The 21,975-nt window shown below is 44.3% G+C and overlaps 1 protein-coding gene across 1 annotated transcript in view; it reads right to left on the reverse strand.

Moving 5' to 3' along the window:
• CCNY (cyclin Y) overlaps window positions 1-21,975 on the reverse strand; it is a 1,206,874-nt gene that overhangs the window by 465,124 nt on the left and 719,775 nt on the right. The window contains exons 6-7 of the mRNA XM_069648029.1: window positions 15,029-15,086; window positions 14,798-14,917 (exon numbers count right to left, since the gene is read on the reverse strand). Of these exons, the coding sequence (XP_069504130.1) occupies window positions 14,798-14,917; window positions 15,029-15,086 (178 nt within the window). The remainder of the gene's footprint in view (window positions 1-14,797; window positions 14,918-15,028; window positions 15,087-21,975) is intronic.

Below are 21,975 nucleotides of genomic sequence, written 5' to 3' on the forward strand. Positions count from 1 at the left end.
ATGATGTTACCTTTGGAGCTCTTGAGAAGAAAATAAAAAATGAAGTTTGTAAAACTGGCACGCTCATTGAGCTTGAGGCTCCTCCTGCTCTACATCATTTCCTTCATCCTCCTCGTCCTAGTACTTATGGGAATTGGAGTCCATTGATGTCAACTGATGCATTGCACTTGAAACATCGCTCTCAATGGTTCCATATGAAAAACCTGCTCTATATGTAGGGTAAATAGAACTGAACAAATATATTCTTAGAGCTTTTACATTTTAGATCAGGGATGGCTGTTTTGCCTAAAGGGTATGGGGGAAAGGTTTTTCCATTTTCCGTAAAAAGGGGAACAGATACATGGCATTAAGCCATTAGGGTATTGGGTATCGGTGGTCTTTTCCATGGGTACATGGGGATACTAGGTCTCATCCAATGAAGCCATGACATCTCCCCGTGGTTGTATCCTCCTATGTGATCCTCCCTCATATAGCCGCCCCCAGGGCCAGGATCAGGTAGCGGCTGCTGTCCCAATGCCAAATGGGAGGAGGTTACCGCTGGGGAATCAGTGATGACTCCATTGGATTCATCACAGTGTGCCCTTTGGATTTCTTAAGACAAGTCCCATTGATTGTACTGGGGAAGTGCTTTGTTAAAAAGCTTTTGATGTATTGACAGGTGCAAGGATCTTGTCCTTATGCCTCGTCCATAGTCCTGTTTTTTTTTTTTAATTGCGCATTCATGATCAATTTTCTAGAAAGGTGATATTAGTTTTAAGTGTCACATTTCTGCTCTGTAAATGCTCTACTTGTTGGTTACAATGTGCCTCGATCTTCTGTCCATGACACCAGTTGTACCATTTTATCTAGTTGGGTAGCAAAAAGAACCCTTCACAAATATTCATGTAAAAGCAATTATGAGGCTTTGACCTCTAAAAGTCCACCTTAAAGTTTGCTTCGACTTGTTATTGCCATTCAAGAGAAGTCATATGTTGTCACCAGTGAAGGTTCAAGAGGGTAATCATGCCCATCAAGTCACCCTTTCGATAGTCCCTTCAACTTTGGTGATGGGGTAGATTAGGTACAGAGATTAGGTACTCCTTGACCCTGGATTGATGATCCCCAGCATCAGCCATGCCCCATGTTAGTTATGAAAAGGAACTTGGATGTGCCGAACTGAAATGTTGATGGATGCAAAGGCGGTGCACTCATAATATGTTGCCAGACATGGACCTGCTGCATTGCAAATAATCCCTAACTAATTGGATAAAACAAGAGTGTCCATAGAGTCTGGCATAGGCTTACTGGCTTTAGGGCACATCATTGTGATTATAGTCTATTGATATTGCTATTATGGCTCAACATCTCCAGAAGGCTGACTGCATGGATGACTATTTTTAATCTGGGTGATTATTTCATTAGATGTTCTATAAATGACACAGTGGGAGGGAGAAAGGTTGTTTCTGATTAGTGTATGCAGCATGATGACTGTCAGTGACCACCGGTAGTAGTCCGGGTTTATTTAACATTGGAGTTAATTGTTTATGTTGAATAGAAATAGAATTTGAGGGTCGTCTAATGTGCCCCGGCCTGTCGTAAGTGACCAGACCTTTTAGTTCAACAGAATAGGCCAGAAATAAATTGTGGCTGGTTCTCTGAAATGAAGGAAACGAGAAAGTGAAAAAGTGAAGTACTGCACATTTGAATTGCTGTGTTAGCAATTTTAGTTCGCTAACCCGCATCTTTTTGGAATGCATCCCTTATTAATACTTCTGTTTGCTGACTGCCATTGTCTGCTTCAATGCACAAGGATGTGTTAATTTAACGAAATACACCCTACCACAGCTGTAAGCTATATTTACTAACCAAGCCCACAACCTTGAATATCTATGGTAGAATGAAGCACAATGACGTTATTGAACTTTGGTACTGTCTCACTGAGTTCATAGAATGTTCTAGTATTCCAATCTAAAACCTAAAATGAGGGTTGAAATGTGGGTGTTGACACTCCCCAACTTCCTGGGGAAACTTTGTCCATTGAAGACATGTCTTGCGCAGACCTGTGGCTACTGAAAATGGATTTCTAACATGACCTGACCCAAATTGGAGTTCTGTGTTTCTTTTACATGATACGCTTGTGTGTCCAAAGCTTGGTGATCCATGTCTTGTATTATCAAACATAGTGAACCCCCCCCCCCACAATATGCAGGTACAGTCTCTCCTCCTTCCTCTTCCCATGCTGTAGGCACACCAATTTCTGTTCTGCCTAAGGAGTTTAGTGATCCACCTGCGCCCAAACCCCACTCCTCCGACCGTTACTGTGCACTGAGTCATGGACAAGCTGTGATATGAACTGCTAATTTTACAGGTTAAGATTTTTGTCTAGTCTTCAGGAAGCAGCATGATGAGGTATGCTTACTGTGCCAACACAGACTCGGATATGGCAGTGAAGCAACAAGTCAGGATTTACAGAAATATTTTCCTGGCAATTTTCACAGATGAAGTTTCTCTGGGTATGTTTATGCCAGGATTCTGCAGATTAATTTCACCTTTATGGCCAGGTGCTCATACAGTAGGAATTTAACAAGGCTGTTCACCCCGCTCCCTGCTTGGATTTGAACATGTGCCAGAAAATGGCACAGCCACACCACCAGATCCAAACCACACCTTCTTGGTGGGTCCTGCTCCGTAAGCTTATGTCACTAAGCGCCACCTGACTGACCGCAATCAGTTCCTGACAACAAAACCTCCCAGTTTAGCACCACCATCCCAGCTGCACAATGGCTAATTGGGCAGTAATGCGACAATAGGATTGTCTGCATTCACGCCTGAGAACTTCACTACAGGTTTCAGAATGCAGCCAGATGTATCTCTTCTCTTCACAAGTATTACTAGTTGTCTTTTATTTGGTAACTTCACTACATGTTCGGTAATGCATTTAATATTAAGTTTATTCTCCACATTATTCTCACTGGTTGTTGTCTTGCACGTGGCACCTTCACTACAGAATACATCAAATGTTTTCTCTTGTGTTAACCATACTCTTCTGGGATACCAGCTTGTTTAGGGATTTAACTTTTTTCAACCCTTGTTTGCCCAGTCTTTCTTTGGCTCTATTAGGGAACGCTCTCTTTTTCATCAGTGATGGTAATGTTTGTCTACAGCTCCCCTTTGGAGTAGCCACTTACCAGAGATCATCACTCCAGCAACTGCTTGGTAACACCCATCTACATTCCTGCCTCAGTGCGGTCTGCCTTGTGCGTCCTTGTGCTATTTCGTTACTGCTACTGGCAGCCTCAGTGTCAGGCAATTAGTGACGATCCAATCGCCAGGTGTTTGGCACTTCTCACACAGTTCCTGAACACTCCCCTCTACCGTTTGGCAGATCTTCTGTCACCACATTTCTCTTCTGCTCTGGTACCCTTGACAGGTTTCCAGTCTCATTCGAGTCAGCAGCGATTATCAGGCCTCGTCCTTAGTTTTGCCAATGGGACATCCATTGGCCAGCACAGCTTTTCCAGCCTCATGCTATGCTTAAGCATTGTCACATCACCTGTTAGACAGCACTGCTTTTGTAGGCAACCCTTCATCTTCAGCCGAGTCATGTCATCTGTCAGCTTTTACTGATCATCAGGTTTACTCCTCTCCCTTACTCTCCAAGGACTCTGGCAGTGACCTTATCAAGTGTCGAGTGGAGACACCCAGGGCAACACTTTGGTGAACAGACATACCACTACATTTCAGTCGATTAGGGCACCTTGCCACAACAGTTAGCAATTCACAAATCATCTTCAAATCCGGATACATTTGTAGACTTGAGATATACACCAAGTTCACAATGAGTTGCAGAAGAAAACTGTCCTTTTCATTTCTCTACCAAATGCATGAGGACTAACAGAATGAATTTCTAACCTGTAGTATTGGTGAAAATATGCTTAATATATGTGGGAAAATAATGCCAATTTGGTTACTGAGTTGAAACCCAGTCTTTTCAGTCACTAAGGTTCGTTGAAAATGTATTATCTTCTTTTTAAGAATATTCATCTAGGTCAAGTCAAGCTAAGTTGAAGTTCTGATTAAAAACCATAAAAGTCAAGTCAGAACGCTCCCTTCCACCTTGTTGCTTTACAAGTTTACATATTGTCATCCTGCTTTATTTCCTTTAGTTTCATCAACTAAAAGGCATTTTGCCAAGATTTTAGTGGGATGTTAGCCTTCCAAAAAGCGTGGTTTTAAAGGTAATAAGGGTACACTCAAACTAGGATCATGGTTGAGCGTCTGGATATGATATGATTGGTTATTTATAACTGCTTAATACCCAGAGGTTTCTAAGCGCGGACCAGGGGATCGAACCTGTGCTGCTCCATGTCGTCTTGCTTCTAAGGTGAGCACGTTGCCGCTGAGCTACCCTCCTGCTCCCACCTGTGAGGCTACAAACCTCAGGGTCATCTTCAACTCCACACTCTCCTTCTCTCCTCACATCTCTGATGTCTCCAAGAAGTTACACTACCAACTCCACCTCCTCAGAGATATTCTTCCTTTCCTCTCCTTCCCCCAGAAGCTCAATGTCTCCAGAGCTCTGGTTCTCTCTAGGCTAGACTACTGCAACAGCCTCTTTCTAAATCCGCCTGCCTCTACTCTCCGCCCTCTGAAACTCATCCAAAACAGGACTGCAAGACTTGTCCTTGGCCTCAAGCCCAGGGATCGTATCTCTCCAGGACTGAAATCTCTGCACTGGCTCCCAGTGGCTGTGAGGAGTATGTTCAAAACCCTTTGCATTGTCCACAAGGCTTTCTGGGGCCCCTATATCTTCAACTCTCTCTTCCTAAATATCTCCTTTCTCGAGCTCTTCCCTCATCCGCCTCTAACTCCCTCAGGGGGTACAGAACATGCCATTTCTAAAACAGTCACTATCTTAAGTGAATGGTTAGCATTGGGGGTGGGGCTGGAGGAGCTCTTCCACTCTAAAGGGGAAGTTTAATACCTTTAAGAAAATGCAAGCAATACACATGCCAGACCATTTGTAACATTACCTACTGTGACGATTCCATAGACGTCACTTTGTTCCGAGGGGGAGCCCATTCTCATGACGCCAGGGAGGGGAGGCCGCTACCCGATAGCCTCCCTGGGGGTGGCACTCAGTGGGAGCATCTCATGGGGAGGGATTCCGCCCTTGGGGACAAGGACGAACATCTTGGGTACAGCCCACAGTCACACACTGGCCCCTCTTTCTTCTACTAACCTCTTTCTGGACAGCAGATCAATGTATTGTTGCAAGGTAGAAAACTTGAGTATCCTTGAAAAGACTAAGACGAAGAAGAGCTATGGGAACCCAATTAATCAAGGTGCTGGGACGAGTTGGCCCAGCGGAGTTATGAACATGGATCCTGTTAAAGGGCGGAAAGGACTTTTACAATGAGCCCAAACCAGGCTGGCTACATTGTACAAAAATCAACAGCAAACTTGCATTGTTGTTGTCAAGTCCAGAATAGAAGCAGGTGTGGAAGCTGTCAGACGTGAGAGCAGTTGCGCGGCAAAGACAGGGGAGCAGAGAATGCTGGCGAAAAGTGGAAGACGGCTCTGCAGGACCCAAAGTCAACAGCTCCAAAAACATACAAGATAGGCAGTGGCATGAACACCATGAGAAGGGGGGGCGCGTGGTTCCACCCTAGTACCAATATTGTAGGGAGCCCAACTATGCAGAGCAGACAGCAGACAAAGCCCAAAGCAGACAACTGGGGGAAGCAAGCGGGAGTCCAGCACCATTCCCGGAAAGGTCTGCTGTGGTACGCAAAGGACCTTGAAGGTAACAGGAGGTACGAGTGGGCCGGCAGAGAAACAGGGAGGGCTGGAGGATCCCTGGATCTAGCCACAAGCGTCGCTGGGCTGAGGAAAAGACAAAGAAGGGGCTGGGACCTTGGGAAACCAACCGAATTAAGAGGACAGTGTCCTCATTGGGGTGGTCAAGTAAATCCCACTGACCATGAGGGAAGGGTTGGAAAGACCCAGAGAAGTCGCAATATGAGTCATTTTCCTCGCAACAGTTCTTGGTAGGAGAATGAACCAAGGGGGCCTGTTAAAAGAAGACAATTGGGGGTCGTGAACCGAACACTAAATAATCTTCAATGTGAGAAGTCCTCTTCCTCGTGGCAGACCTTGGCAGAGGAGTGAGCCAGGTAGCTCAAGTGCAAAGGAGAGAAGAAGAAAATGAAGATCCAGGGTAAGGAAGTCATTTCCGCTGGACTTGGTTATATTGGTCAATCAATTCTACCAGGAGAAGGAGCTCATTCTCCTGGTACTCACCAACCAAGGGAATCATTCCCCCTGATTACAGTGGTGAACTATACAATGGCCTTTCGGCCAGGAGAAGGGAGTCATTGCCCCAGGTTTTTGGCTGAAAGAAGAAAATTCTTGTTTGATTTGTGACTTTTGGAATCTAATACCAGGAGAAGGGAGTCATTCTCCTGGGAATGAAACTTAAAGTTGTTAAGACTTTAGTTGGAAGTGTAAGGGTCAGAGATAGAATTTGACACAAAGCGGTGGATTCTAAGAGACATTCTGACAGACTAATTATTATTTTAGTTGAGGCAGAGAAACCCCTCTTAGAGTTAGAGAACGTTAGGATTTCTCATGATTTTCATTTGTCTAACATAAGCATATCGCCCCTAACATGCCACTTGTGTGCCACTCCTCCTTTTGCACCCTTAAACTATAAGCACAGTAAACTGCAGATTAATCAGCTGAGCTTACAAGTTCTAAACAAACATTCTCAACCTGACCCAAGGATAGAAGGTTATTACAAAAAGGGGATGGCGACTGATCGATACACTCATCAAATTGATGTCATTCAGCAAACCCATGAATCCACCCTCACAAAGTTAGGTCTTTGGTATGGGAAGGACTTGGAATTCTTCTGCAAGACTGAAATAATGGACAGTTGGAATATTCTTTGTTACAGTATGCACTTGTACAACTCACTAGCTGACATACTCTGGATTGCCCGGCCTTTCATTCCTTTATATGCACAGGTGATTGTGCACATTTTGGTGCAGATTGGTGAAATGGTGTGGAATTGTATAGGGAACATACATGAAGCCACAAACCCACCCACATATTTTCACTTTTGCTGAAATCCGGGTAATGGACTGGGGTGTCCAAATGTCATGCAGCCAGTCATGTCTGGAGTGTGCTAACAGGTGACTGTGCAAAATGTGGTGCAGATTGGAGAACAGTGCGGAATTGTAGAGGACCGCTCTTCGCACATCTAGAGTGTCTGGTTTCACCTCAGCAGAGCTTTTGGGTTCTTGGAAGAAGCCCGGTATCTCAATGGACTGGTTAACGTGGAATTTTGAAATGAACTTATGTGAGAACCTACGGTGTGTTCGTAGAACCAGTTTATCCTTATGAACAGTAAAGAAAGGATCCTGCACTGACAGAGCCTGAATTTCACTGACCCTTCTTATGGATGTAATGGCTACTAAGAAGGCAGTCTTATAGGTCAGGTGTTTGAGACTAGATTTATGCATGGGTTCAAATGGGGGGCCCATGAGTTTAGCAAGCACCACATTAAGGTCCCATCCTGGCGGTGGGTTAGAAATTGGAGGGTGTAGTCTCTTAACCCCTTCCATGAATTTAACCACTGGTACTTTCCACCACAACACCTTGTCATGGGAGGTGGTGTAGGCTGATAACGCTGCCAGGTGTACCTTGAGTGAATTAAATACCAACCCTGCGTCCAGCAGGTGGAGCATGTAGGTGACAATATTGGAAGGAGTACAATCAACTGGGTTGATCTGTTTATTCTGGCACCAAATAACGAATCTCTTCCATTTATCAAAGCAACATTGTCTTGCGTTTGGTTTCCTAGATTTCTTCAGGATTTCCATGTATCTCTGTGGTAGATTGAGATGGACAAACTCTATGACTTCAGGAGCCATGCTGCCAAGTTCATTGAGCTGGGTTGAGGATGCACTGTTTGTCCTTGGTGCTGGGATAGTAGGTTGTGACAGCACGGGAGTTTGATGGGGTCGCACACTGCCAGTCTGCGCAGGTGTGGGAACCACGGTTGCCTCGCCTACATGGGAGCAACTAGGATGAGCGTCATCGATTCCCTGTGCATCTTGTTGACCAACTTCCTTATCAGAGGAGTCGGTGGAAAAGCGTAGGCAAACATCCCTGACCAGTTCATCCACAGGGCGTTCCCCTTGGAGCCTGGCTGGGGGACCTGGATGCGAATTCTGGGCTTTGTCTGTTTTTGCTTGTGGCAAATAGTTCTATAGTGGGGAAACCCCACTGTGAGAAGAGGTCTCCTATGACATCTTCGTGTAGACACCATTCGTGTTCTTCTGGGAGGGGATCTCTGCTCAAGGCGTCTGCTAGTAAATTGAGATCCCCTGGAACATGTTGAGATGACAGGTAAATGTTCTGTCTGAGTGCCCATTTCCAAATTTTCTGGGCAAGCTTGGACAGATTTGGCGGACGAGTCTCTCCCCGTTTGTTTATGTAAAACATAGCTGTCGTGCTGTCTGTTAAGATCTGCACTGACAGGTTCAACAGGTGGGCTTCGAACGCTCAAAGCGCTCTGAAGATTGCCAGAAGCTCTAGCAGGTTTATGTGATTCTTGTGGCCACTGTGTGGGACCAGAGACCCTGAGCTGTGTGGTCAAGCAGGTGTGCTCCCCATCCCAACAGGGGCGCATCTGTAGTGACTATGGCCTGTATCTCCGGGTTGTAAAATGGTTTCCCCCTTTGACAGGTTATCTCTTGTCCACCAGTGAAGACTCTGTACTAGTGTTGGCGAAACAAACACTAGATCGTCCCACTGACCACTTGCCTGAGACCACCGTTTCGCCAATCATTCCTGCATGGGTCGCATGCGCAGGCGCACGTGGGGAACCAGGTAAATACATGACGCCATCATGCCTAGCAAACACATCGCTTTGCGCATCCTTATCTGGCGACCGGGCTGATATTGAGGAATTTGCAGTAGTAGATTCCAAATTATTTCCTCTGATGGAAAGGCCAACCCATCTTGCGTGTTTAGGACAGCTCCTAGGAACTGTTTGGAGGGGCTTGGCACCAGGCTTGATTTTGTCTCGTTGATTGAGAACCCCAATTTGAAGAGGAGGTTGATCGTTCTTTGGATGTTGAACTGCAAATTACTAGGGTTTCCCCCGTGATGAGCCAGTCGTCCAGGTAAGGGTACACTGGGATTACCTCCCTGCGTAGGTGTGCCGCCACCACCACCAGTACCTTGGTGAATACCCTTGGAGCTGAGGCTATACCGGAGGGCAGCACCTTGAACGGGTAGTGCTGACTGTCCACCTTGAAGCGCAAGAATCTTCTGTGCGCTGGGAACATGGAAATATAAAAATAGGCATCTTTCATGTTCAATGTTGCCATGTAATCTCCCTTTTTTAGGAGGGGGATTACCTCTTGGAGCGTAGTCATGCAAAGTTTTTGGGGCTTGACATACTTGTTTGCAGGGCGTAAGTCTAATACTGGGCGCATTGTCAAATCTTTTTTTAACACAAGCAAGTAAGTTGAATAAATACCCTTGTTTACCTGGTTGCCTGGGACGGTTCTATTGCGTCCTTTGCAAGAAGATTGATGATTTCCTCGAGGAGGATCACTTGGTGCTTTTTTGTCTTGAGGATGGTTGCGGGGGCGCTCCAGCAGTTCGATGCAGTATCCCGCAGACACTGTGGACAGCACCCATCTGTCGAGGTGATCCCTTCCCATGCTTGGGTGAAGTTGGAAATGCGCCCCCCTACTGGGGATGCATGGGAAGGGACCCTGAGCGGAATGTCACTGTTTGCTGGGAGGCGTACCGCCTCTGCCTGGGCTGCCTCTCCCTCTACCGCGGCCCCTCTTGTTACCTCTAATGTAACTTTGGGTACCTTGTTGGTTGCTACCCCACAATGTACCCTGCCCCTGTGAGTAATTGGAACCCCTCTGGGAATTTTGTCCGCGTGAGGACGAAAATTATTATTATACCCTCTTTGGTTCGTGGGTTTGTTAGTCAATTGTCCCAAGGACTTTAGGGTATCGTATTCATCCTTGGCAGTTTTGAGTGCCTCCTCTACTGCTTTGCCAAACAAGACATTCGGTTCCACCGGAATGTCCATAAGAGTAGCCCGGGTCTCTGGTTTAAACCCTGACTGTCTGAGCCAAGCATGTCTCTTGATGACAGTGCTCTCTGCGATGAGCCAGACTGCATTATCTGCGGCGTCCAAGGTCGCCTTTAGAATGCATCCGGACACCGATCTACCCTCCAACGCAATCTGGGCTAACTGGCCCTTAAGTGGTTCAGGTGCGGAGGCGATGAGGGCAGCTACATGCTCCTACTGGTGGCAATTATAGTTTGCCAGCAGAGTGGTGGTATTGGCGATTCTTGCCTGGTAAGCGGAAGTGGAGGCCACTTTTCTTCCTAGCCCTTATTTCCTCTTGCTCTCCTTGTCTGAGGGAGCTTCCGATGATGATAGAGGTGTCCCCGCTCTTTTTCTGGTGGTAGTGACTACCAACGAGTCGGGCTTAAGTTGGCCCCTTATATAAAGTGGGTCTGACTGGACGGCCCTGAAAATGTTTTCAAGTCTGGGGTTCACAGCCATCGTGAGATTAGGGGTGAGGAGGGAAGGGTCAATTCTGCGTTGGATGGACTTCAGAATTGGTATGGCTTGTGCAATGGGTTTCTTATCCCCCATGATTTCTTCTGCAAAGTCCCTCTCTTCTTGAGCCCCTTGAGTGTCTATGTGAAAGTACTCTGCAGCTCTAGCTAAGACCTCATTCAGTAGATGCTGATTATCCACAGGTGAGTCAGTGACCGGTGGTTCTTTTTTAACAGGTGTGTCTAGATTATAGACCTCTGCCTCGTCTTCCTCCTCCTCATCCTGGTCCTCGTTGTCTCCGTAATAATCGACACCCGCTTGGTCGTCCTTCATTTGTATGTCTGGGTCTTCAGCATACTGGTGGTATGGTTGAATAGAGAATGGGTCTGAAATGAGGCCCTGAGCTGGAGTTTCATTACAAGGTCTCTTACCAGGAGGCTGAGGGTCTTTGGATCCTGAAGGAGTAGAGTTGTCAGGGGTACTATGATAGCTCAGAAAACAATCAGGATTCTTTTCATAGAAATTAGCTAAAGAAGGCATTCTTCTAATCACCCTGTCGATGTCATCAGAGCTCCATTCCCTGGAACTGGGGATGACAACCTCCTGCTGGGGTTCCTCTCCTATTCCCATATCCTGTAGAGTGGGAGGGATAACTTTAGGATTAGTGACAGGGTCAGGGGTCTTCGATGTATCCTTATCTGAGGACCTATGTTTGTCCTTCTGGACTTGGGGTGCAGATGTTGCCTCTGAAGACTTTTTCTGCTGTTTGTCCCCTTTACCATGGGTAGAGGAGTGTTTCCCTGATGGTTTGACTCTTTCAGAATCTTTTGATGCCTGGCGCTGAGATTCGGGGGTGTGTTGGCTAGGTGCTGTGTCTTTAGAGTGTGTGCGTCGAGACTCCGAGGCAGACGTGGAAAGTGCTGTCGGAGCTGACTAAGCGTGCTGCTTGGGGGTCGAGGTTGGATTCGTCTTCGGATGACCATTCCTCTGTGACTTTGGGGAGCGAGGCACCCTTGGCAATCGTGGACGGTTGCCGTGTGTCGTGAGGCGATCTCGACCTGGAACGCCCAGAGGACACTGATTCTGTGGACCGTTCTCTATGTGCCTCCCTCTTCCGAGCACTCGACACACGCGTCGAGTCTCGTCTGGGGTTAGTGTGCTTAGGTGCAGTAGTGCGGGTAACGCTTGTGTCCCGGGGTGTGGTCCCCATAACTGCCCCGCCGGACAATCCTCCGAGGCCGGGGACTTACGCTTGGGTGTCTATCAACGCCCTTGTGCCCTCGCCGTCCAAAACGGCGGCGTTGCTGCCATCACTGAAGGAACTCACCGCCTCCATGGCCTCGAGCTGCCTGGCATAATGTGCCCAACGTTTAGTGGAGCGGTCCTTTAGTGTTTTAGCCTTAAAGAGCTTACACGCTCTGCAGTGAGCTTCGGGGAGATCCCTAGGCAAACAGAGATTACAGGTGTTATGCTTGTCAACCCAAGGAAACTTGCGGTTGCACTTGGGGCAGAATTTAAATGGAGTACTCACCATATGTCACCTTATGGCAGCGGGCGAGTGCATGTAGGATATAAAGGGATTGTGATTATATCCACCCCCGACTCTTCCTACTTGCAGGGCCAAGGCCAGAGGCCTTCTGAGACCCGGGCCGAGGCCAGAGACCTTCCGAGGCCCAAAGTCTGTCGTGCAGTCTCAATGGTTTTTCGTTCTTCGGACTGGCGTCGATCTTCGATCTTTCAACGTGGGATTGGAAGAACAGGTTTTTTTTTGTTAGATGAATTATGACAAAATGGCTGAAAGCCAGCGAACTCCGCAACAATGCTTCCGACAAGTATGGTGGAAAAAAACAATCCGAGGGTCCTACACGCGTGAGGGATCATGGGTACAGTGGACATCACACTAGGCATAGTATTACTGGCACGCCCTATGTCGATGTCCATTTTCCAGTTTCGAAAAACAAACTGTAATACTCCGCAGCTTCCACTAGATGTCAGCCTATGCACAGCATGTGATCTAAGCAGATTCCACAAGCCTCAGATAGATAGATAGATAGATAGATAGTTTCAATGAACCCATCTCTAACAACTCCATGTCATATTTGCTATGAGCTTCTTTGTAGATGGCAGTTCAGCCTGGGGTTAATATATTTAAAATGAGTAACTTCCCTCAATGTTTGGGTTATGAAATACAATTACACCAAAGGTGCCGTGCATTAAATCAATTTAAATTTGCCAGTGCCTTATTAAAAACAAATCATTTTAGGTGACCAATCGTTCTAAATCCCACATTGAGAGGCGCCCCAAGCAAAATCGCATGCCGTTGACGGAGCCTAACCCTGCCTTCTTTTCTCCACACATTCTCTCAGACAGGAGAACACCAAGATGCATCTCTTGCTTGGGGTCCTTTAAAATGTCAAATCTCATCCTGCATCTCCCTAGAATTGATACAACTCAAATGCTTGAATTTGCCCGTAACCAAACATTTTACCAATGTGTTACCGTCCCACTAAATGGTCTTCAGAAATAACCAATTTCCTGAATGCATTGTTATTTTAATGGTTATATAGAAAGGATAATACATGTTCAATAAGGTGCTTATTGCAATTTGAAGTACACACCTGGATAGACTAGAAGGGCCCACATAGCTCTTAGGTTAACATCTTGATTAACTTTCCAGTGCTACTTAATGTTGCTCAATTTCCTGATCAATATTTTTTGTCCCCATTTCCTGTTGCTTGTCGACCAACGCATTCTGCTGTTTGACTATAGACATAGTTGTAGTGAGGCTGAAATATTGTTGCCACTCTATCTAATTAACAATTTGCAAATGCTTAAACAACTATTAGAAAAAGAAATAAATGGCAATATCTTTATGTGCCTATATTTCACGAGAGTTAAACTGCAGCAACACCATATCATTTAAACAAACTCAAAAAGTGCCTTCCAAAACAATCATCTGGTGTTACAAATCACAAATAGTGTTAATTTGCCACATTGCATTTACTTGATGCCATTGCACTGTGCTATAAATCCTTGCACTGCTTTTAAACGTTTGGATGTTTTAGGCCTGCAGCTATTTCTTTATGCCTGACAAACACACCCAACTGTGTTTTTTGCCCCGTTAAAAATTACTCAATGGGCACCTTATCAGGGTCAGTAGAACTCAAATAACTAACTTCCCTTTCTGTATCAACCAAATGCCCAGCGTGACTGATTAAAAGATTGGAAAGATGTAAACCAGTGGTCGAAGTGGGAGGGAGCGGTCAGGAGCGGCTGTCCTCTACGTCTTTTAATTAAGTTTTACGTTCCTATACTTTTATTTTAAAAAGAAACCGTTCCGGTATGGTTTTGTTTGAAAAAAGTGTAGGAAGCATTTGAAACTTGTACTTTCAGTGCAGTGCACTGAACGTTACCCAAAGCAGCAGGTGCATGTGTTTTGGGGTTTGTATTGTGCATGGGAGGCGGCATGGCAATGGGGTTTGTGGGGAGAGGTACAGGCCAGTAGAGAACATAGTTCCACTACTTCTTTTTGTACACTTTGAACACTCATGTAAACCCTAGTCTAGATTAACGTTGATTTATACCATCTGAAACCTGCGGCTCAGCAGATGTTTTGGACCAGGACTCCCATGATACATCACCATGGACTATGCTGGCTAGGGCTGATTGTAGAATTAGTCCAAAACATCTGGAGAGTTAAAGATTGAAGAACCTCGCCTTAAACTGGTGATTTGAAAGTTAAATGAAAAAAAGCCTACACAATAGTGGAGTGTAATGTTGTGATACAAGGCTGGCTGTATGTGCATGGAAGGCATATCAGATGCACAATACAGTGGAAAACAACCAAGCCAAAAAGTGACTGAAGACAACTGCATTGGATAAGATACAAAATGGAAGAAAAAGGACAGTGAGCCGCATTCATATTTGTACTACATCAGCAGCAAGCAGAAGAGCAAAGAACTATGTGTGTTCACTGTCAGAAGGGTGCCAACAACCAAATTGTGGGGCTAACTCAAATTGGGTTTCCTATGTATTCCACAGTGTTTCATGCTCAGAAAATGTTGAATTTGGGTATCCTTAACTCTCATGTAATGTTCTCTTTATTTTTACGTCACAAAACAAATCTCCCAACATATTTCCATTTTCTAGACATAAGTAGACAAAAGTATTTAACACTTTACCAAAAATCTTTGTCAGTTTCCAAAAACTTACCAGGGTGACAATGGCACATTCTGCAGTCAGCTGAGCAGCACTGAATAATGTCCTAACAAACCGGTAAATATGTTTCTGCTCTGGGTCGTGTTTCTCATAGTCTAGTGGCATTTCAGATTTCTGGGGGCATAAAAAAAGATAACTTTTCAGTACGTCGCATGGAAACTACAGCAAAGTAAAAAAGAAGGCAGTAACCCAAAGCATCTGAAAACAGGAGACAGGACAGTTTACCGAAAGGGGGTGGAGCTTTTCATCAAAAATGTCTAAAAGCATCCTTCCATCTCTGTCCCTGAAAGAAAGAAGATAACCCATGTGTTAGTATTTCTTCAAGTGTATGTGAACAGGGCAGCTTTCATCACATGTAGAGTTACCCAAAATACAGCAACACCCCTAAGCCCTTCAAAAGGCCCAAGTTAGGAATCAACAGCCCTTTCACACAAAGCAAGAACACTCCATTGAACTGGCCAAGGGACTTCATTTTAACCAACTTTAAATTTGACAACTGAAAATGTTGAAAGCCACAATTCAAAACGGAACTCTCAGCATTCATGAAAAACAGGTGATACTGCTGCACTGAAACAATGTATATGACCGAAATCTAGGAACAAGTAATGTCAGTGGAGGGCAGAAGAGCACTGCATTCCTCAATAGTCACTTCATTCCACAAAATCATGGAATTGCATACCTAAAAAGGTGAGAAGACCCAGTGTGTAAGGAATTTTCCAATTTAAATAGTGCGTTTCCTTTGCTAACAGCAATTTTGGTTTATTCTTTTAAGAAAATATATTTAAAAGAAAACCGTGATATTTTAGTAGATGAGTGTAAGAGTGTAAGAGCCTATTGTGATTACAAAATGATTTGTGCATGCAAACCTTTCAAAATATGTTCTACATTACTGTTTAAATCTATAAGAAATCAATAGTTTTCTAATGAGGACATTTGAAGTGGTTAGATATGTCTTTATCATGAAAGCATCACAGAACATAGGGCCATTTTGACCAGACCTCAATGTTAATGAAATGTCCCCATGCACATACACTTTAAGTAAAAACCTTAAAATGACATTTTATTGCATTCCAGGTTTATCTCAAACATGGTGCTCTTAAGAGATCAAATCTAAATTTAAGTCACATGCTACGGGCTTGCAGGCTTTCAACACAGGTCAATGTACTTGGATGTGTCACCTCAAGACACCAAGCTTGTTGGAAGAACTAAAAAAGAAACTAGGTATTCATTCAAATCAATCATTGACTGAAGTATTTACAAAAAGGCGTTCAGATGAGTTAGTATGCTGAACATGATGGTGCAGAGTTCAAGTATGGGTTGTTATTAAAACCTAGTAAGTGCAATAGAAATATGACTTTGCATATAAAACCACAGCCATATGACCTAGAAATTAATGGAAATTGTGTTACGACTGACATTCTTCTCTATCAAATTAGTCCAAATACAAACTGCACGTCTTATCATAAAAAAATTATGAATATCAATAACTTCATTAAAATTGATTGGACAAACGTATATCACATGTCTATGTACATCTAAGCAAGGGGATTCCAGGAATCCATATTTCATGAAGATGCCATATTGTTACAATAAGATCAGGAATAAACATTATTTGAATTCACAAGTATGAAAGCAGACAGCCTCCGCTTTGTACATGTATATAACATAAGATCAACTAATGAAGACTAAAGTGTGCATTCTCTAGGATTGTTTAAATATTGAGCAAGCCAATGCAAAGATTTGACCAATCAACAAGTCATACCATCATACCATCACGACAAAGCATGGGAATATCACCCATGATAAAATGAGAAGCACACAGGTAAGAAGGATAACTCGGGAATCAAAGGTTGCATAGACAGACTACACCTGTCCCAATGGATAAATGCTGACCCTGACTAATATCTGGAGATGAAAGGGCCTTGTACATGAGGGAGTCTGAACCAAATTAACCTGAGGCAGAGCGGATTTCCTGAAAAAGTAGAAAGACAGGACAAGTCAGCTAACTGGGATCTCCCTAGGAACACTTGATGGTCTATGCTGGCTCAGGGCCTTAAAAAATGATTTAAAAGTGAATAGGAAAACTCCCCAAATGTAATTAGATAAGCCTCACAGTATCAGGGCTCGACAAGTTACTGGACAAGTTATCAGTGTTTTGGGGCATTGTAAAAGGGTTGACCCCACGTATGGGTCCACAACACAGTACTCTAGGTGAATTCTCCATCCCTTTTTCAGAAAAGGGGCTCAGGGACAGAGAATCGCCCAGTGACTACGGAGGAAGAACACCACGCCCGACCATCTGCGCATGCGGCGCTCGCAACTCCGGACAGCAGCGGAAGAAGTCTTCTGATTCCGAGCTCTGGCAGGCACGCCTTCGTGGGGCACAAGCTTCCACTGATATCTCCCAGGCCTCGCGCCCATAAGCAAGATAAGTGGATGTTGCTATTTATACCGCGAGCGAATGGCGGAGACTGCTGAAGCCGTATGAATGCCTAATACGCCGCCAGGACCGCAGAGTGACAGTGTGTTCCAAATGAGGGGCAGAATCTAACTGCATGTTCACGCGCTTGCATCTGCATGCACGAAGACACAATACTGCATTCTTTGAAGTAGGCAATGCATATGTGCTTGAGGTGAAGCAACCACGGGCAACGCGATCACCGAGGCGAAATCGAGTGATCGCACACAAACAGACTAACGAATGCCGTAGGAGCATTTAGACCTATAGTCGCTATCACCGCACGCATTGATTATTTTTTTGGTATCTTCCAGCGGAGTCACAGAACACTCAGAACAGTGCAGCTCGACATGAACTTGCCCATAAAGACTGTGGGGAAAAAGAGAAACCTGCAGATAAGCGTTTTCTTTTGATTGTTCTTTGGCAATGTTATGTTTGCCCTCTAGGGGGCAACTCTGCATGGGGTAATGTGGGGTTGGCAATGAGTACCGGAGCAGGTGCACACCCAATGCAGGGTGCATAGTCAGTGCACAAGATTGGTAATCTCTATATGGTCATAATGCAGGGTGCACAGTGCTCCTAAGAGTGGTTTGAGGACGAGACATGGTCAGCACAGATTGTGCATTTCAGGGGATAGATCCCATTGCTCTGGTTAGATGCTCCAGTACAAAACCTTCAACACAGAACTGGGGCAAACAGAGTGTGGTGTGCACGAGTGAAAAGGCGGAATAAAAGACGCACAGCACCACAAGCAGCGGCAGGAGCCGAGGAGTATGTTATCCTAACCCCCGTACTTATCCGCTACCTCTCCCTAAACCTCTTTCCGGTTATCCTGAACTCCCTCTACCCATCCAACCAACGGACCCTAACCCTCTTTCCCCGGAGGGTTGCAGTGGCCTGTAGTAATCTCAGTTCCCAGGTGCCAAGACCCAATGGGGAGGCAGGTGGTAGTGCTGCCTCTGTGCCAGTCAAGATTGGGCTACAGGTCTGACACAGAGAATCATCCCCCTGCTAAATCCATATAGGTGGACGGAACTGGAAAAGGGGTTGTATTTCTTGATTCGTTATCTGTATTGTGTAAAGTGCGGACCCAGCTCGAGAGCAGAGGAGGGCAGTACAGGCTGTGGGTAGCCAGCCTTTGGGCTGCCATCTTTTAACTTTAGCACAGTATATGTTCATTTTTATAGTATATGCTTATATTGTAGTGTGAAATGCCAAAGTCATTTGTTACTATATTTAAAGCCAATTGAGATTTGAATTGTTGTGGAAAACAGCATTATTCAGTGCACAGAGTACAGGGGCTGATACATCATTATTAACTGAATGAGACAGGAAAATTGTGTTTCTTAGTGCAAGTTATATCCTGCTTTCATTGTACTTGAAGCTAAGTGAGATTACATTTTGTATAAGAACAAAAAAGCTATCTCAGGTATGTGTGCACTGTGAAAACAGGGAGCATGTCCCTGAAGTAGTAGGAGACTTGTGACTTGGATCTTACATGTCGTTTTTGCCACAATCCTGGGGTTATTGAATCTGCCCGTCATTTTTTCTTAGACTGTACAGCATTGAATGGTTTTAGGGCCATTTATTTAGCCAGATTCAATACTCTGGGACTGTTGGGGCAGAAAATCTTATTTGGTCTCGCTGTCTCTCTATTACTAAAACCGTAGATGGACTTGCGGTGGCGGGTTGTATTGAATCTTTAGATCTGTTTGGGCCCCCTGTCTGATCTTCTTGTATGATGAATTACTAATCCTTTTAAACCATTCCATGTACTGTGTATGCATATGAACTTGACATTCTATTGATTTTTTGCATGTAGGGGGAAGTATGATTAGGAACTTATTGGTTTTAATTCTGCACTGATGTTATTGGCTTGTCTTATGTTTTCTACTTTTAGAAGGATCCTGGGGTTGTTTTTTTATTTGTAATCAATTCATGGTAATGTATGTACATATGCATTTTAATGTTCTTTTTCTTACTGAACGCAATTGTAAAAGTTTCTTTTGTAAACCGTATACAATAAATAATTAAAAAAAATAAAAATAATAGTAGTGCAGCATTTTGTAAATGATAGCTACAATAAATTGAATCCTGTGTTTCTAGTTAACACCTTCAGCTGTGAATCTGTGGCCAAGCTTCTTAGTCCAAACAGAGAATTGATAAATCAACACTTTTAAAAGCCAATTACATTTTAAGAGTCAGATCGGAAAGGAAGCGGGTTTAGAATATGTATTCCTATAGAAAAGATGCACTTCCAAATACACACAGGGATTTCACCAAAGATTTTGGGTTGCAGTAAGAGGACCCCCCCAATAAAATACATCCAAGTAATGTAATGAGACTAGGGGTTGTTGTCCTTTCAGAAAGCCAGAGTTTGTGGTGCATACACAGAGAATATAAATCGAATCTGTGTAAAATAACTCCATCGCAAAAGCACAAGGCTCAAAAGTGCGAAGCTGACTTGTTAACATTTTGAGAGTCTTGCATGCTTTTTTTGTCATTTGTCCCCGCTTTGTATTTAATGTTAGCGGGGACACCCTCGCCACTCCCAAAGCCCATAATGCCAATGTAGGGGAGCGTGTGACACCCCGGTAAAGCACGCTCCCCTTGTTCTGAATTTTGGGCTTTGACACGTTTTACTATGCTGAATGAGCACGAAACGCGCATTTGGCTTTTTTTTGTTATTTTCAGCCCAACCGCATACATAGATCCCAATGCAAATTATCAGTTTGCATTGAATTTCCATGCATATGCTATAAACCCACAACACCGGAGGGGGTAGTTTATTTAAATGTATTAACATGTGTCATTTTTCTATGCAACCTTTTTCTCATACGAATACTTGTTTTCAATATTGGAGAAAATACAACTTTTAATCTGCTATTTATGAACAGAAACTCGTTTTATGTACATTTTTATTGAAGATAGTTTTAATACACTGATCTATAAGCAACAAACTTTCCATATAATTAAGGGTGCAGCTTAGAGGTGGCAGTGTATTATTTAGAATTGGAATTATTAGGAATATAGTCACTGGATATATGTTGTGACTGCATGTTTGCACTTTTTTTGTGAGATGCCACAGGCAGACTCCAATTGTAAAAACAAGTAATCAACATTTATGTATCTTATTGTGGTGCCCCTGCATCAAGTAAGGGGAGCACCTTTTGTTTTTTTTTAAATTAAATACATTTTGAGTTTTAACTATAAACACAGCCTGTTTCTTGTCCGAGATGTGTGGGGTGGGAGTGCATTCCAAGGGATGTTAGAACAGGGAGTGACACTTAGTGAAAAAAGCGACATATCAACAAATCTCAACAATACAGAACGCTACTCATGCGCACAGATTCTGCTACACGATGCACTCACATACCTACTCACCTTTGGCAGCTAACATAGCAGATTGTGGGGCAACAAACATGCACTGGGACTACAATTACCTGTAGCTATCCTTAACATGCATGCATGTCAAATCACCATTTACATGCACGTAGGCTAATAACGCCACACTTCTCCATAGTGGGTGATTGGCAGAGCTCGCTTCCCAAAGAGTGTTTTTTTCATCACCTATTTCGTCTATTGATTGCTTCCGAAATAGCTTTTCTGGCAATGGAACCTATGGCCTGTTTTTAGTCTTTTCTCTACATTCTGCTAGGTCGGCTCAAGGACACCTTGGCTTCCCAAATAGACTTGTGCTCGGAACAGTTTGACTCTTGTTTTGGGCCTGTAAGTGTGATTACAGGGCCCAAAAGTTACAGTCTCCTAAGGCTTACAGTCTCCTGTGTGTCAGGAGACTGACACACAGGTGGCATGGTTGTTGCCATACACTTTTATTTTAAGATCAAACCTAAAGAGAAAAACTAACTTTCCCTAACTTTAAGAGGGGGCTCCCTACCTCAAATAAAATACTAAGGATTCAGTCAGTAGGTCCATGTAAATCAAGAGTGCACCACCCTGTGTCAAAAACCTATTCCTGTCCCTTACACTTGTGACAAAACAAATGAAGTGATGGATCTTCGTGGTCCAGAAGAATGGCTCCCTTCTTTTAGACAACGGATCACAGTTCCAATTGTAGGTGGGACCTTTACCTGAAGGAATGACTCTCTTGCCCAGGTCTCAATCCCTTCCCAAGACATAACACAAAGTTCCAGGTTCAAATGCTAAAAATTAGTAAAGTTCTCAGTCCAAATTCAAAAGGTAAAGTTCAAATTCAAACATTAATTCCTTATTGCCCATGGTTGCTTCTTCACTAATAGGTTCTTGGAGGATGCCTCCCTTCACCAGGTATTTTGCTCTCAGTGTTTTCACAATGCCTCCTCCTTCTGGTTAACTACCTGATTGGCTGCAAACACCTTTTTACCAGCCAATCCTATGCCAGCAATGTGTAAGACGGCCCACCGTCCAAAGGACCACAACCTAAGGACATCTAGTACCACGGTACTTAATACTCTAACTGTAATTCACCTTTTACTCTGCCGCCGGCGTTGTAATCGCCTCCTCCCGTTACATGTAGCCACAACTCTGTACTACCACCAGCCCACCAAACGCTTATCTCTTCCTAAGCACCATTTTGCTGGACCTACCGTCCTTTAACTGCCGTACCAAACCTCACGACTATAATTGCCACTGTCATCATAGCCTGTTGACCTGGCTAGCACCTGAGGTACTACCTGTGATCTGCGCTCTGCGCACCTCTCTCATTAGAAGCGGT

The sequence above is a fragment of the Ambystoma mexicanum genome, chromosome 2q, assembly GCF_040938575.1.
Source record: "Ambystoma mexicanum isolate Mex_15411 chromosome 2q, UKY_AmexF1_1, whole genome shotgun sequence".
Classification (NCBI taxonomy): domain Eukaryota; kingdom Metazoa; phylum Chordata; class Amphibia; order Caudata; family Ambystomatidae; genus Ambystoma; species Ambystoma mexicanum.